General features: G+C 36.3%; 1 protein-coding gene across 3 annotated transcripts in view; it reads right to left on the bottom strand.

Moving 5' to 3' along the window:
- Positions 1 to 1,624: 1,624 nt before the first annotated feature.
- Positions 1,625 to 17,831, bottom strand: part of LOC145997018 (small ribosomal subunit protein uS3m-like) — a 32,575-nt gene continuing 16,368 nt past the window's right edge. The window contains exons 2-3 of one of the 3 annotated variants that reach the window (XM_083133638.1): positions 15,334 to 15,520; positions 1,625 to 2,060 (exon numbers count right to left, since the gene is read on the bottom strand). In XM_083133638.1, the coding sequence (XP_082989764.1) occupies positions 1,771 to 2,060; positions 15,334 to 15,520 (477 nt within the window). In that variant the 3' untranslated portion in view covers positions 1,625 to 1,770. The remainder of the gene's footprint in view (positions 2,061 to 15,333; positions 15,521 to 17,831) is intronic. The other 2 variants (XM_083133640.1, XM_083133639.1) reach the window with 2 other exon arrangements.

Here is a 17,831-nt window from a genome sequence, read left to right as displayed (position 1 = left end):
TGAAACTGTTATTAAACTTTATGCCGCAAAATAAAATATTTTTTTTGTTCCCCAGTGTAATCTACCTGCTAATACAAATCATCAACAGATAGATTGATTTGGTGCATGAAGTCCATTTTATGCACAGTAAGTTCTTATCGTGTCTGAACCAACAGTTTAAAGTGGGATCCGAAACACTTTGTGTCTCCACCGGGAATCGAACCCATGACCCTTTGATTACTCATCAAATTATATTGAGTAACATTATATACATCTCTATAAATTCTCTCTGTAGTGGCATTTGTAGGAAAGGAAGAAGAAAAAACTAGTCCCTACAAGTACGGCTTTTAGATTGCAATTATGTCTCAGTGTTCAACGGGGTCCGGCAACTTAACCTGACGCTTTTTAATTGCAAATAAAAACAAAAGTCTTTCATGCAATGAAGTCAGTTTAATACATGTCGTTCTACATCTCAAAACATTTTAGGAAAATAACAGGAGTGGTAGTTTGATGCATTTTCATGACAAGGACAGTTCATTGTTTGAATGACTACTCAAAACAGGGACCCGAATTCGTTCGATGTTCTCGCGATTTCGAACATTACGGTATCCACCAGGTGTTCCTCTCATTGCTGATGCAGTCTCCTTGAAGTCCCATGCCGAGAATAAAATGGTATTCCGAAAATGAACTGTCCTTGTCAAGAATTTGCACGAAACTGCCAATCATGTAATTTTCCTAAAATCAAGGTTGTCACTCTAGGACCTTGATAAAATTCAAGTATAATTTCCGGTTTTCAAGGCAAATTTTAAAAAAATTTCTAGGGCACAAGCAGATGTATTTTCTATTTCAACCGTACGTATTAAAAGCCTCCCCCCCACCCCGTCCCCAACACACAAATACATTAACAATATAAAGGGTTTGTGCAATTCCAATTTATCAAAAAAATTCTAATACAATTCAGTTAAATGGTGTGTATATATAATATTTAATCAAAATTGCAGAGTTTAGTTTTGCCATTTCAAAAACTCAGACTCGAAATACATCCAAACACAAGTCACAAATGTTACGGAATATAGTAATCTATGAAAAATTGTTAATTGTATAAAAATTTCAAATTGAAATTTACCTAATAAACTTGGACATATCTTGCAATAATCTTCCATCTGCCAGATATATTGTGCAGCAAAGGACACTAACAAAGCAAATGGGTTGAGAGAATTCTGTTTTATTTTTCATGCAGCTTTCTTTTCTTTTCCTTCCTTTGTAAACATAAAAGCTAAAACTGTGAAAAACTTGCCTCAGGGCATTAATAAATATGAATAAATTCAGTGGGATTTGGATTAAAGCATGAAAGTTGCAATTTTTCACGTCCCGGAGCCAACAATTCGCACATAATTCCCAGAATTCAAGGAATTCCAGGTGAGTAGCTACACTGAAAATGCTTTGAGATGTAGAACAACATGTATTAAATTGACTTTGTTGCATGAACGACCTTTGTTTTTATTTCTAATTAAAAACAGTCAGGTTTAGTTGCCTCACCCTGTAAAATAATGTAAAGAAGTGTGGAATACTCTTGACTCCAAAATTTAAACAATGCGAATATATGAAAATCTAAAGCTGAAAAGTGGTTGAAAAGTGATGCAAAATGTGAAAATCACAAACTGTTGAACTTATTCATCATACCAGTTTTTCGGAACTTGTGAAATGTTAAAAATATACACAGATGTTGGCCAACATAAACATATGTATTCTATGTACAAAAGGAAACTTCTACAAAAATACAGATCAGGCTTATATGTACTTAAACACTGCATCTTTCTTATCGGCAATTGTCTGCAGCTCGAGCTTCACGGGACACTGTAACCAATTGCTTAGCAATTCTTCCGAGTAGCCAATCAGAAAATACATCTTCCTGGCACTAATTGACTGGCACACTATACCTGCAATGCGAATAATATTATGCTGTCTTTTAATAATGACCTCCGACATAAACAGTCCGTGCCATGTGCCGGTCATGAATTTCCGAATGAACAGGTCTTCAACAGCAGTCTCAGCCGAACGTTGACCTCCAACAAGGTTAGCTGTGAACATAGAATGTGAGCTTCAGAAATAGTGCATAGCATAAGTTTATATGTGGACTGGCTAATTATGATCATTTTGAAGTTATTGGTAAAATAAGCAATCTTTAATAGAACAATTGAAAAGAAAAGTTTAAAAATAAGATAAACTCCTTTAAGAATGACTCAATTTTCACTCCTTTTATGAATTCAAGAGCTAGAAGTAAAATAAATTTATTTGCAGCAACTACATGTAATTCAACATTTTCTCTTGCATGTATGTACTGCTTTAATTCTACAATTGATTATATTGTAGTTTATGGTTCTTACAAGGACATAAAACACAATTTTCAAGGATGTAATGTTAAAAATTGTTTTTAAAATTGCTGGGAAATTTAGAATGTACATTTAATTAATACAAAATGAGTAAAAACAGTGCCAGATGGGGAATCCACATGAATATATAATATGTCAATGTCTGAAAGATTATGTGGGGCAAGCTTCAAGAAATACGGCAATAATTGTGTGTGACATGAGGATATATCACACAGTAAGTATGTATGTTTATACAAGAAAAGTCACACACTGAAAACTTAAAAAAAAAAACTATTATCAGGGGCACAAAAAATAACATGTATAAATTGCAAAAGTGGGTCTTAGTAATGTTAAGTAATTGTTTCTTTTACATAGAAAATGAAATGTCATGATCAGTTACTTTTCAGAAAATAAGTTAAAATTTGACTTCAAAGTAGGTTTGTTCTGTATCAGGTCAGACGGGGAGTGCCCCTTGCCCTTCAAAAATATTAATGAAAACATATGTGGTAGGGTGTGCACACATACATTAAAAGCTTAAATATTATTTTTCTTGTAGTACGAGATAATAAAGTTACAAGTCTGTAAAGAAGTGAAGAGAAATGCGTAATTTGGAAATAATATGAATCCATGCTTCTTTTTAAAATTATACCAAAAATTAATGAAACGACATCATGGTTTAATCTTCCTTATTTCGTCGCACCAATGCCAAAACCACGGATGTGCGTCATTGGTGAAATTTTTACCCACTTATGGTGTGTTAAATTATGTATTTTATTTCTCTCCTTAAGGATTTTTAAAGGATTAAAGCACTGGGATTGTCTTTATGAACTCTACAGTTACAATATAGTTACAATTTCAAAGGGTGCATGTGTCCCAGTTTTTATGGTTTTTACTATTTATTCTAGGTATACATTTCGTAATACACACATCAGAAATGACATTAAGTTACAAATAGTATTGTAAAAAGTACAGAAGAGAAAAAAAATTATTATTCATAATCTGAATCTTTATCTTCCTCAGGTTCAGTTAAGCTATCACGAACAGTTTTGTTGCTTTTCAGCGACGTGTAAAATGGATGGTACTCCCTAGGAATGGTTAAGTCATCACACATTTTTTGAAGGTCCTGTAACTTGGCTTCAGCAATTGGAAGTTCTTGATTGTAGACCTTCGGTAGTGGGCTGTCGCTTGGTCTGCCTCTTGATTGCTTCAGGATGACTTCACGGAAATCAGAATTGAAATCAAGCTTGAAGAATATTTTTCTGGTCTCCATTCTTCGATATTGCAACCAACAAACGCTTCTCCATGAAATTTTTTTTGGAATTTGATTTTGAGAAAATGACTTGAAGTCATCTAAATCGTCACAAAGTAGAGTTTTCACAATCACTGGCGAAGGTTTGCTTCGGGCAGTGCGAATCAGCTGTACCAATCCTTCAGTGGTGTAAACCGGAACATGTTTCGATTTCTTCTCAATCACCGAATGTACAGAATCACATTCCAATTCTGCGTGTCCACTTTCAAAATATCTATGATCTATGATTTGCAAAGAAGGATGTCACACATATCAGCAAAAATAGAGTTGTTGTCCTCCACATCCTCTTCCCTCTTGCTTCCCTCTCTTGTCCTTTTCCAGTATTCCTGTTGTGGTACACTTCCTTAGGGAACTTCTTATTAATGCATCTGTGACATTTAATGTGGACATGAAGAACTCTCAACAGACTGGCCTTTTCACATCCTGAACTGTGAAGGAATAGCGATTTGAGAATTTTCGTCTTGAATCTCTAATATTCCTTGTGGTTTTTCCTTTTGGATTCTGTTCTATGTGGTTCCTTATGAACTGGCGCTGGTCGTCAATAGTGGAAAGATTTCGAAACTCCGAATACAACTGTTCTCTATCGGCTTCACTGATCAAAGTTGAGCATTTGTGCTTCACTTTATTAGAGCAAGGGGCAGGTAACATAGGACGAGCAGCATGTTCAATTCCACGGTGTCCTGTATACAATTCTCCTTTCAGCTGCCTACGCTTTCTCACACTCTTCTTCTACTGAGATGGATTTCCTTTCCTCTTTCTAGGTATGTCACTTTCGTTGTTATCTGCTCCTGGATGTAATGCACTACTGGTTTCATCAGCATTGTCATCTGAAGAATCATCGCCTGAAGGATGGTATCAACTCCCAGAATCTTTGAATTAATCAAAATCCTCCTCATTCAAAGCACGAAGTGCTAGAGCCACACATCTTGGACCTCTACACAGCTCCATCTTAGTCTTACTAATGATTCGACAATTTTTTTTTTTTTTTGTTCATAAATATATAAATAAAAACTACTGTCTAGGTTAGGATGTTTGAAGTTTGATAAAAGAAGGACAAGTACACTGTTAGACAGAATCCTTACCACTTGTACGAACGTACCTTACAAGGAATAATTTCCAAATGGGTGGTAGTATGTTTTACAAACAAATATGCATACTTTTACAATGTCCATGGATGAAAGTACAATACCTGACACTGCTTAGGATTAAGCTTTTTCCTTACTGAAATATACATGTGTATACAGCACGTTCAAATCAGTTTGGGATAACCTTTCAACACAACAGCTGGCATACGCAATTTCACCATCTTATTTCCGACACAACACAACACGCTGTTAAGCACTTTAATGAAGCAAAAGAGTGCCTTTAGATTTAACGACGACATTAGAGGTCTTTTACCCTTAACGAAGGTTGGAGAAATGCCTCGATGTGCTAATGTAGCGTAAAACTTGATTTAACGCTTCTTTAAAATTTAACATGCATTGAGCAAACCGGGCACTAGCAGCATTGTAGCATGATGCACTAACCACTCTGGCATGGAGGTTGGCTCATGTCAATAGGCATTGCAGCAATGGAGTACAGTAGCAAAAAGTATTAAGAGTGTAGATTATGAGAAAAGGCACAAAAGAAATGCATATAAGACATGTTAAAAAATAAAAGTTGCAAACATTGGTCATCTGGCTCAATCTCTGCAAAGGTGTTTTAGTTATAGTATCACACTGTTATCTACAAATGTAGTTTGCAGTAGCTGCTATACTCGATATATACGAGGGCCATCCAGAAAGTAGTACCCGTCCCATGAAGTAGTATTTGGCTCTTTCAAAAATAAAAACTGCAAGTGTTAATCTCTTTTCATTCCTTTGTGGTATAACTTTGAAAAGAAGCATGTTTTCATATTAAAGGGTTATTCAAAATGATTGTTGGGACTTCAATATCTTTTTGTTGATTTCCGGGCAAGTCATGAAACATTTATAACCACACCAATTGATGGAGACACGATCAAAGCTTTATTTCAAAATTGACAATGTCCTGTAGTTATGCATTTGGCCACTAGAAAGCATATTTTACAAGATTTACATCAGTCTGTCAGTTAACATTGCCCAACACTTGATTGTTATCCTCAAGTGATCAAGCTGGAAGGAAAAATGTCATTACGGCTTTTTCTTAGTCACTTCAGCAAAATATGCCACACTGTCAGTTCTCTTCATTTTCTAAGACTGCATTGGGAAGCTTCTCTACCCTGAACCACTTGTGCTTCTGGTTTTTTTATGCAGCACTCTGGCTCTTGAACCAGAAACTATGCATATTACAGGTGAATGGAATTTTGTTGAACAATGTTAACTGACAAACTGATGAAACTTGAGCACAAAGAACAAAGCCATGACAGGCCATTTTCTAAAACCTGCCTTCTAACAGCCAAATGCGTAACTATAGGACATAAGCTGTTACGAAATAAAACTTTAAGAGATTCTATGTCAAATCAACCAGTGCATAAACCTTTGATGTCATGGATGTGGCTAAATTTTGGTATATACGTACATGTCTTTTATCATCTGAAATATACAAAATATTTTTTTTTTCATGTTGCCGGTTTTTGAGTTATTGAAATTTGAAAATTGCCAAAAACTGCTCACCGCTGAATACAATTTGCAAGAGACCTGTTTCGAGTACAGGGCTGGGCATGGTCTCATTTTAAAGCTTATGATGGGCTTTCATTTGGTATACAACATGCTTGTTGTTTTTTTTTTTGCGAAAAACAAATTTTGAAAGTTTTTCAAAATTTTATTTTACAATTTCCAAAAAAATGAAATTTTTAAAAATTTTACACATATTGGCACACATCTACTGAAGGTTCAGTAAATATTTCAAGGTGGTATCTCTTTGGTATCATGAGAGAGAGACAGTTAAAGCTTAAGTGTGAGTCATCCCTTTCCTACAGTGACTTGTTTATTCCTGCTCTCCTATGCTTCTTTGTCCAACTGGATCAGTTGTGCTGTAGCTATCGGAGTGTGTACATCTCAGTTAACTTCTGTGCTGTGAATTGTTTGAAACTTGCTTTATTAGTGTCTTCATTTTTTTTAAAAAATCTTTATATGGATGGCAAGAAGTGGTCCATTTACTGTTGTAATCCTTTGAAGAAAAAGGGACTGGTGTAGTAAAGATCTGAGGAATGTGGCAGCTTGGATGATTTCTTTAAATTACGGAATTGAAGAAAACATGAAAATTTGTACTTCCTGTAGACTGCAGTTAGGGAAGGAAAAGAAGGCTATCGTTCCAGAAAAGAAAATCCTTCAGGGCCAGATGATAATGCTGGTCCTAGTTTCAGTAACCAAGATTCAGAATATATGGATGTTGATACAGGGTTCAGCTACTTGAATCTCTTTGATCTCTCTTGGTGAGTCTCCAGTGAGGAAGAAGAAACTGAAGAGTTCGAAAAGGTATTGCAGGTAAAGAAAAAAAATAAAGAAAATAATAAACACTTATACCCAATCCCTTTTTAATGCAAAAGGAGATAAAGATGAAGAAGAATGCCACTGTAGCAATTCAGAATCGGAAATCTTTGAGCAACTTAAAGAGAGATTTAAAACTGCAAATAAAAGTGAAAAGTTCACGATTTTGTCTATTTTGCCAAAAGTTGGTCTTATGGAAAAATTGAAAATGAGTTTGGTGTTAGTAATTACATAGGAAAGAAAAAAGAAAAAAAAACCTCTACGAGAAGGAAAGTTTGTTCTCACCTGACTTCACACCTGGAAAAACTTTGCCAAAACAAACAGTCTCATTAGTTAAAGATTTTTACTGCAGTGATGAAGTTAGCAGGCAAATGCCTGGCAAGAAAGACTATGTTTCCGGGAGGAACACAGATGGTAAAGGTATCCATATTAAAAACAGATTGATCCTGGGAAATCTGAGAAATATTCAGACTTTTTAAATCTAAATACCCGCTACTTAAGATTGGGTGTTCAAAATTTGTAGAATTAAGAGCAAAGAGTTGCATAATAGTGGTACCCACACTGTATGTGTTTGTACCACTAATCAAAATGTTAAAATAATGATAGCTGGAGCTCACTTAAATAAAATAACTCTCCCAGGACATGAAAATTCATTAAAAACATACCAAGATTGTTGTTCAAAAAAAATGTGCAGGGTACCACAACAGAAGTGTTTTCTAGATGTGTATGTTTCCTGTCCCAGCATAATTGATTTCAAGGAAGCCTTGCTAACAAGCCTTGAGGAAGAGATGATTGAAAATATAACCCTACAAGCAGTGAATATCAGTGGATCGCTGTTTTGTTGACACAATTACTAAATCCAGAGGAATTTGTTCAAGATTTTTCAAATCCGTTGATCAATCTCGAGAGACACGATTTTATAGCCAAACAGCAATCAGTATATTTTTATGAAAAGAAAAGTTCTCTAGTGCATGATGAACCTGTGGTGAAATGTGATTTTGCTGAGAATTACTCATTTATTTTGCAGGATGAAGTAAAAGGGTTCCACTGGAACAACTCAATGGCAACAGTTCATCCATTTGTAGTATGTTTTAAGGACAATGAAGATATTCTAAAACATAAAGAGTTGTGTCTTCATTTCAGACTGCTTGATTCACAACACTGTTCTTGTCCAAGTTTTCCAGAGAAAGCTTTTAGATTTCTTAAAAATTGATTGTCTGCCAAACTTACGGAAAGTATATTACTTCTCTGATGGTTCAGCAGCTCAATATAAGAACCGCAAAAACACTGCAAATTTGTGCAACCATCGTAGAGATTTCGATGGCATTGCGGTTGAGTGGCATTTTTATGCAACATCACATGGTAAGGGAGTGTGTGCTGGTGTTGGAGGGACAGTAAAGAGGCTGGCAGCCAAAGCTAGTCTCCAGAATCCTCTTTCAAACCAAATCATGACACCACTCCAGCTATTTGAGTGCGGAAAGGAGAACATTCCATCAATAATTTTCTTTTATATGACAAATGAGGAATATCTGGAAGAAGAGAGACTTTTACAGACATGGTTTGGTGAAGCTGTAGCTGTAACAGGAACTCAGAGGTTTCATGCATTCATACCAGTAAGCACAGTAAAAGTGGAGACTAAAGTGTTTTCTGCATCTGGAGAAACTTTGGTACATTGTGTTAAAGTTAATGCAGATGTTGAAAATGTATCCTTTGAACACATCACAGGTTTTGTAGCGTGTGCGTATGATGCCAATTGGTGGGTGGAATGTGTATTTTCAAAAGATGTAGAACGTGAAGTGCAGGTGTCTTTCTCGCATCCTTGTGGTCCAGCAGTCATATAGTTATCCAAGGTGACCACATGTTTTTTTTAAATCCCAAGATACGCAGTCCTTTGCAAAGTGAACCCTGTAACAGCCACCAGTAGAACATACCAGCTGAAGCAAGAGGAGATGACACAAGCATCATACATTTTATCAAAGAAATAATTTCTGTATCACTAAGCAGTTTCTTGGTATGCATGCTTCTGTATTTATAATGTGGTTAGGTATGTAAAATATGTTAACTTAAATCATTACATGGTCTTGAAAGGAATTCACTTTTCATATGATACCAGAGACATACCACCTTGAAATATTGATTGAACCTTCAGTAGACCTGTACCAATATGTGTATATTTTTTGACATTTTATGAAAATTTCATTTTTTTTTTTTTTTGGAAATTGAAAAAAAAAATTGAAAAACTTCCAAAATTTGTTTTACGCAAAAAACCAAGCATGTTGTATATGTAATCAAAGCCCTCTTCATAAGATTTAAAATGAGACCATGTCCAGCCCTGTAGTTCAAACAGGTCTCTTAGAAATTGTATTTAAAATTTCAGAAGTGAGCAGTTTTTTAGCAATTTTGTCAATTTTCAAAATTCAGTAACTCAAAAACAGACATGAAAAATATATATATAAAAAAAATTCTATATTTCAGATGATAAGAAACATGTATACCAAAAATTAGTTAAATCCATTACATCAAATTCCATTTTTTTTTCCTTTGGTTGATTTGACATGGAATTTACCCAACTTCAATCAGCGTAGTTGTAAATGCTATATGGTTCATGACCTGCAAAGAAAAAAATATATATTAAAACCCTGATAATTATTTGGAAAAACACTATATTTCCAAAGTACAAGTCTGTAATAAAAGAAAAATATATTTCAACTTTCAATGTCTATACACCCTAACACATAATTTTATTTTCAGTGAAATCTGTGATGATTATGGTATACACTTGCACCTCACCTGTCTTATCTGAAATGCAATGCATCAAGAGTAAACTACTGACTCATCAAATTATGTATTTTTAAATTGCTGACACACACATGTACCAGCATTTGTTCCACAGTAACAATAGCAAATGCACAGAATCAACTATAACTGCATTATGCAGCATGCAAAAAGGATGCATGTACAATATATTAACAAAATGCAGACAGTTCTTCTTCCTCAAGCCTAGATTAGATGGAAGACATCCACTGAAGTGGTTAGAGTAAAAGCAAAGACAAGTATCCCATCTCAGTTTTTAATCAAGGTTAAGCTGCTTGTATATATACATTTGTAGGTATACAAATGAGAGTTCAGAACATCTACAAGCCAAGCAAATGAATACACCATCAGGCATTTTAACTCTATGCGGTTAACAATTAAAAGCATGCTCATGCACAAAATATAATGCAAAAATTGAAAGAAAAAAGTGTGTCCAGCACACATAAGACATGCATTTATGGAACAGGCAGAAAGACAAGTCAAAAAACATTTAAAAAAGTTGGAGCTCTATTCATGGGAGATACATGCACTCCATGCATGCTGGATTTCTTCATTTTCCCCACATGAGGGAAAACCACAGATATAAAAAGACAAAGGAAGGGCAGTTCAGAGTTGCAAAGTCTCTTCATAATTTTCTTCAATTAAACAGGACGATGTGGGGGAAAGGGTGGACATTAGCCTCCCTTACAAGTCTTTCACCCTCGTGTGTACCACACTTATGGAATTATTGGCGGGAGTTATCACAACATGCATATTACAAAGCCTATAGGCAGCACGTCAGCCTAAACGCCCATAGATGAAAGGAAACTAATTCCATGCAATTTGAATTCTAAATAATAGGTAAGACACAAATATGATACATACGAATGTATGCAATGCCTACAGACTGAAACCTATGGATACACACGCTGACAGACTTGTCCAAGTAATCATGATGCAACAAGCATCATTGTTCACTGTGGAAAAGAATAATCGTATTTTGTGAAATACAAAGATAAAGTCAAATATCATTTTAATGTGACAATAATCGTAGAAACACACATAAATGTACACGCTCAAGTCATCTGCTGTTGTGCTTAGAACATTGAAGTTGCAACTGAAAAAGTTACCTGCTCACCGCACATCCTTGAAAATGAGGAGCAGGTAGAAGTAGCTCCCAAGCAGTGGAGAAGAGATACAACAAGCAATGTAAGTACTGCTTGTACTACAAGAATATTGTTTAATGTATTTAATGTTTTAGCCTATTTAGTTTCCATTGCACTTGATTTCGCTAAAATTTATGGGCACAAACTCCCCCTGCAGCTCTGGGGACAAACACCAGCCATTCCGATTTCTGTCGCAATAGGGAAAACAAAGCATCACACGGAGAAGCATGAAATTCAAGTGGAAAAAGCTGAGCATTATGGAGCTTTCGTGCTCCTCAAAAACAGCGTAGTTCAACTGATAGCAGATGGAGACACTGTCATCAGAAACCAGCAATCAACATGTATCTCCTTGAACACACAAAAATATTGCGAGGATAATAATATTCATATTCAGGTTTAATAAAATATCAAGTTTTCGATAAAAAAAACTGGGCACATTTTGGGATCTAATGCGGTATATAAAATTGCATTTTGGTCTTTAAGATTGCATTTTGGTCTTTAAGATGGTGCCATATTTATTACAACAAAAAACCTTCTCTTCCTAATAGCACATTTATGTAATTATCACAGTATTAAGTTTATTCCTACTTAACAGCAGCAGCGTGCATTCTGGGAATGCAAGGTACATTTTTTTCGCCTTCCCTGAACATGAAAATTCTATCGCTTCAAAGGCATTTCCACTGCAAGAAATTCAGATTTCCGCACGAGCACGCTACTGCCTGCCTTGTGTCGCCTGCACCATCTGGCCTTCCTGGATGCAGTCCCGATTGTGCCTTCGGCAATGTCCGCACCCACCCAATCCACGTTTTTGCCGATTTCCGCAAGAAAACACAGCCACTTCTCTTGAGTACCCTAGAATTTCGGAAGGCAACCCCATTGGCTTAGATCAACCACAACCACATGTTTGGATCTGCCCGCACTCGCCCCATACTGTGTTTACCTGTTCAAAGCACTGAGGTCTGAGAAGCCAGGGTACCAAGGATGTTGATAGCATCTGCAGTGTTGGCAGTAGTCAACATATATTTATTTCTGGAATGTTTAGCTTACTCACATTTAGCAGTCACGCGTAGATAGATCACTGTGCTCGATTGCAATAAAAATACATTATAAAAAATGATTGCTATGAGGAGGACAAGAATAGGGAGGTGAGGATAGCAGAATGGACTGACCAACACAGGAATGAGCATGAACTCCCTTTTGGCATCGTCACTGTCTCAGGGGGAAATTATGTGAACAAATTTGCAAGTTTCACACAATACTCAAGAGTATGAGAGTATCTGTTTATCCCATTCTAGATCAACATTTTATTTAAGTTCATTTGCATTTCAGCCTATAAGTTGATGTGGATGAGTGTTGACTGTTGACCCGACAATACAATATGAATGAATAGAAAAACAAAAAACATAAGTAAACACAATGCTACTATCAGATTCAAATGACTCCCCCCCCCCCTTCCCAGCCATTTAAAAATGTGGTATATATATGGATGGTATATTGTGCCCAACATTTTTTTTTAAGTGTGCTGGGATGAATACCATTGTATGCTGACGTATTTTCCTCGTGAGCTTTATCATTTCCCTAGACTGGCAACTCCGAGTCATTCATCCACAAGAACTCGCGGTTTTCGAGGACAGCAGACACTTGCTAGCGTGGGAGGTTGACTTTTGCTTTCTTCTGTCGTGTGAAATTTGCAGCAAGTGTTTCGTTCATATTATTTGCTTGTTTGTCGGTGCAGTGAAGTGATAAAATAGGGGGGGGGGGGATTCTGGAGTGATTGATGGCATTCTGGAGATGGGATTTTCGGCATAATAATTATGAAAACAGTGCAAACAATCTGAAATGGGACGTGTGTGTTGTTTCAGGCAGGAGTTATGAAGGATGGTAAGCAGTATGTTAGGCATTTTCAGAAAAAAATAATAACTCTACAGTTGACTGGCAGTAGAAAAAGTGGAAACTTTATTGTTGGCTTTGTTTGTTGGTTTTCTCTGAGAAAGGGGTATAGTAGAGGATATGGAGGATACTGACATTTATCAAATTTATCACATGCTATTTGAAAGCACGAAATATCATTATGCCAGTTCGTTTTCATTAAATGTTCATTGCGCTGCATGAAGGAATTAATCTAAGTCAATTGTTGGACTGTACGTACCTACTATCAGAATATATTTGCGAATATAAAATATCATACATATATCTTTCCTCTTTACATTTGGATCTCTCTGGTAGCATTTAAGGTTGTATCAGAGATTCCTTAGTTTCCTCAATGTTTCAATAATTGACATCCTATTTTAAACTAGCTTCAATTAGTTTCCGTGTGCCCAAAGCAAGCTTTAAATAACTTCTGCTTCCCTTAATCTTCAGAACATGTTCCTCGTAAAAAAATAATTAAAAAATGGTGTGATTCTTTATTCTCAAGCAACAACTTTTATGCGGGATGAATGAAGGTCTTACAAAAGGGTGCAACAATTGATAAATGCTGCTATGACGCTCCAAAAAGTGATTCCTGTTATTTGAAAATGATACAAGGATGATAAATTTTCCATTACAAAAATTTTGGAAAAAGTAATTTTCTGTATAACATGATGGACTCGGGGGAGGGGGGTCTGACCCCTCTAACCGCCCCCTTCAGTGCACCCATGTTGCATACCCTAGTCTAAATGTCACCGCATGCCTTCTACTGTCCCTCTCCAATCGCCACCACTGCTACTTAAAGGAATCCAATTAATCAATGTTCCAAGATTTACTTAACTCTAGGGATCATTCAGATTTTAGAAAGTGTCACATCGGTAAGTGAACTCTAAATTTCATGTTTACGAGTTAATTTTGCAGTTCATTTCACATCATTTAGTAACAAAACATGGTAGGAAAATGCACCTCACACTTTTCAAAAGCATGAAAAATTAACATTACAGTGTATTATTTTGCATTTCTGTCCAAAAGAAACAATGTTCGCCTCTATTAATCATAAATGGAAGAATTGTTCATTGTTCCAAATTCCATATGGATCACATTGCATTATAAATTATTTGAGATTTTGCAAATTGTGAAAAGAGTCAACCTAATTTGCATTCGGAGTTTGAGCAAAGATGTGTGAGTGTTTGTATTTCTCGGAAGTGGAATGTCTGCACCCTGAATCCATCTAGGACCAGCTCATACAGGGTGTCTACCAAAACAAAGAATCCAAAATTCTTGACTTTTCTTGACCTATCTTTCTTTCTTCTTCACTTCCCCTCCCTTTTTCTTAATATTTATTTAATCGTTCCCTACTTAGGTATATTTAGAAATTAAGAAAATAGATATTTTAATGGGGTTTCAAAACAATGTACACTTTATGGGGTGGAGTTGTCAGCCTCATGGCCAACCCCCAACTTGGAGGACCAAGTCTTTGATTTTGGGGTTTCCATTCCCTAAGATGGTTGCTTCTCATAGTTTCAGAGTCCATCCCACCCCTGGTTTCACACCAGTTTTCTTCTCCCTGCCTTTGGGTAACCACACCCCTCTGTACAAGGCAGCAGTCTTCCCCCAGCAATCCTGTAGGGCCGATCTGTTGCTTCTTAGTATGGCCTCTCCCCCCCCATCCTCCCCGCCCAGCCTGTCCGGCATGGGAGACCTTACCGGTAGCTAGCTCTGCTACTGCCGGTATAGCCTGGGGGATCATTGAAGCTCGCAATCCCCACCACTAACGACAAGGTCCTGCAACCACTAGGTAAATTCAATAAATAGATGGCTTTTGAGAACTTGCTGGGGGAAGGGGGACTGTCTCAAAAAGAACTATTTCTGATATTTGTAAACAGCACAAAAGTAAATTGTATTATATTCTGACAATGAGGCTACATAGCCTATTATCCCCCACCCTTTCCCAGCATTCTATTGTACTACATGTATTGTACTGAAACATCACTTGCCTTCTTCACAAGACCAGGCTTCGCTACTGCTCCCCAATAAATTTGCATTTAATACAGTATAAATAAAATAGAATGTGGCTCACAATTAACAGTTACTGCCCCTACAACTTTGTGAAATAGTAAATTGTAGCGGATGGCCTAAAGAGCCTTCTTATAAACTACTCGCTGTATACATTTAATTTTCCGAGTGCATGCATGCACATAGAGATACAAATTGTTAGTGAAGAGTAAGTAACAGAATAAATTTGCAAAGCTCAAAAGAGCACATGCCATTTCCCATAACAGCCTCTACATTATTAGTGTACACCCCAACATGCAGCATGTGGACCAATATAAAAAGAAACACTTATGAAAACTTACATGTATTGAAAGAGTTCCACGACTTCCTGTGGGCAATGTGGTGAGGTTTGTTGGCCATTTCGTACGTCAAGGGCTTGTCACCCTTAGGGCTTGGCTTGTACCTTCCAGCCTGAACCTTTGAACACACTGAGCTAACGTGAAGAGACCGTTGTTGGGCAGAAACCGGTATGTGGACATGAAGCAAAACCTGCAGGTACAAAAACATTAATGAACAACAATTATTAATTACTCAAACTGTTTGTATTGATGTAAATACTATAACAGTCTATTTTTTTTGTGTGTTACTAGCAGACAGTACCATGTAGGTGTTTAAGTACATACAGAAAATAGATGTTACCAGATAATACATTCTTAATCCCTTGTATGTACCCATATTTCTTGTTGCATGGTTTGCATAACTGGGTCAGGCAGACCATCATTACATGGGCACCCACAGGGAGGGGGGAGGGGGTACTTGCCCTCCCTGAGATTTCTGGAAAGAGTTAATGTAATTCGAATGGTGAAATTGTAGAGATATTTTACAACAAAAAAGTATTGATTCTGTTACTTACAGGCAGTCTGTTACAGAAATTATTATTATTATTATTTGAAATAGGGTTACACTTAAGCCTACAGTCTATTTTACACTGATTATCTAACTATAAAAAAAAAACAGTTTATTGTCCTACATGAATTAATATTAAGTATACAAATATGCAAATTGTATATAAACATACATAATATGGATTGAATGATTTTCTATTGTAAGTCCATTTTATGCACAGTAAGGCTAATCGAGACTGGACCTACAGTTTAAAGTGGAATCCGAACCACTATGTGCCTCCACCAGGTATCGAATCCGGGACCCCTTGATTACAAGGCGATTACACTACCACTGCGCCATCGAGGAGGCTTAATGATAGTTCGAAAAATATCAGCTGCCATGTTTATTTACAGTTTAATGGTATTGACACATGTTCAACATGATTAGTATTTTGTATATTTTTCTACACAAAATATTTGCTATTTTTGCCCATAAAATTATTGAATTTTAAATGAATAGAAATGTGTGTTTTCATTTCCTTTCGAATGAGCTTCACACCATCAGTACATATATGTATTTTGCTTCCATTCATTTCCTATCTTAGAACCTAATAATCACCATTAAATGATTACGAGATTAATGTACTTTCACCAAAAGTGTTTCTGATATTTACAAAATCCTTATGTACATTATTCTATAAATTATTTATTTAGTGTGTTTTAAATAAATGGTTGTTTTTTTAAAAAAATCACCTGATTTAAATCGTGATTTAAATAAAACACCCTGTAACTACACCACTCTGTAATGTACCAACGTAAGAGATTGAACCTGGAACCCACTGATTACAAGGATGGTGTTACCACTATGCCAGCAGGGTGACCAATAACACACTGTTACTACATAACAATAATCCACCTTCATACATTCAAAATAATGTAAAAACAGCCCTACTGCAGTTGAGATTTTAACATGTTTGTTACACATGCATCATTTGATGCACAATAACAGTTCACACTTACTCAGTCATCAAGCAATTCAGGGCCGCCTCGATGGCTTAGTAGCGACGTTGTTGCCTTGTAATCAAGGGGTCCCGGGTTAGATCCCTGCTGGAGGCACATTGCATAGTGGTTCGGATCCCACTTTAAACTCTAGGTCCAGTCCCAATTAGCCTATATATGCATAAAATGGACTTAATAATTCAAACTAACAACCGAGGAAATTTAATCATGATTTACCTGTTAACCTTTAACATTTAAGAGATTTTAAGTTTATTCCATGTTCTGAGCTAACTATGGAAAACAGTTATGGCAGTGGTTCAAAAAGTGTGCACCGCGGCGCCACGAAATGTTCCGATATTCTCACTGAAATGATAAGATTGTTCCAAATATGTGCTTTTTTAGTACCTTTTACATGTAAAATGTTTCTGAATTTGAAATATGTGTTTATTTTTTAAATTAAGGCAAGCAACCTAACCACACTACCTACAAGTGTTAAATGGCCTACATTCTGACTTGGGTACCGCGGAAAAATCTTGAAATACTAAGAGTGTTGTGTAACGAAAAAGCTTGGCAACCACTAAGTTATGGTGTGTATATAAAATTTTCCATGATGAAGTTGAATTTATTTTCATTCTTAAATCTTGAGACTGCTGATTCTTCCATGTTCTCCAGGTTAGTGGAGAACCCTGACAATATTTCTCCAGTAAGTAACACCACTGGAGAACAGCCACAGGTCGCCATTGCTGAAGTGTAGTTTAACAGGGTGGCTACTCCAAGACCATGATAAAATTCAAGTACAATTCCCGGTTTTCAAGAAGAACTTTCCAAAAATTCAAGGGAACAAGCAAATGTTTCATCCATTTAAACATCTGTCTGCAACCATAAGTATAGTAAGAAAATGCTGATGATTATAGAATTAACACACTTTTGTCTGCAAGAACATGCACGTGAGAGAACAACAGACAACGAATTGGGCT

Source organism: Lepisma saccharinum, chromosome 13, assembly GCF_977018435.1.
Source record: "Lepisma saccharinum chromosome 13, izLepSacc3.1, whole genome shotgun sequence".
NCBI classification, from domain to species: Eukaryota; Metazoa; Arthropoda; class Insecta; order Zygentoma; family Lepismatidae; genus Lepisma; species Lepisma saccharinum.
This window is presented reverse-complemented; position numbering and strand designations above follow the sequence as displayed.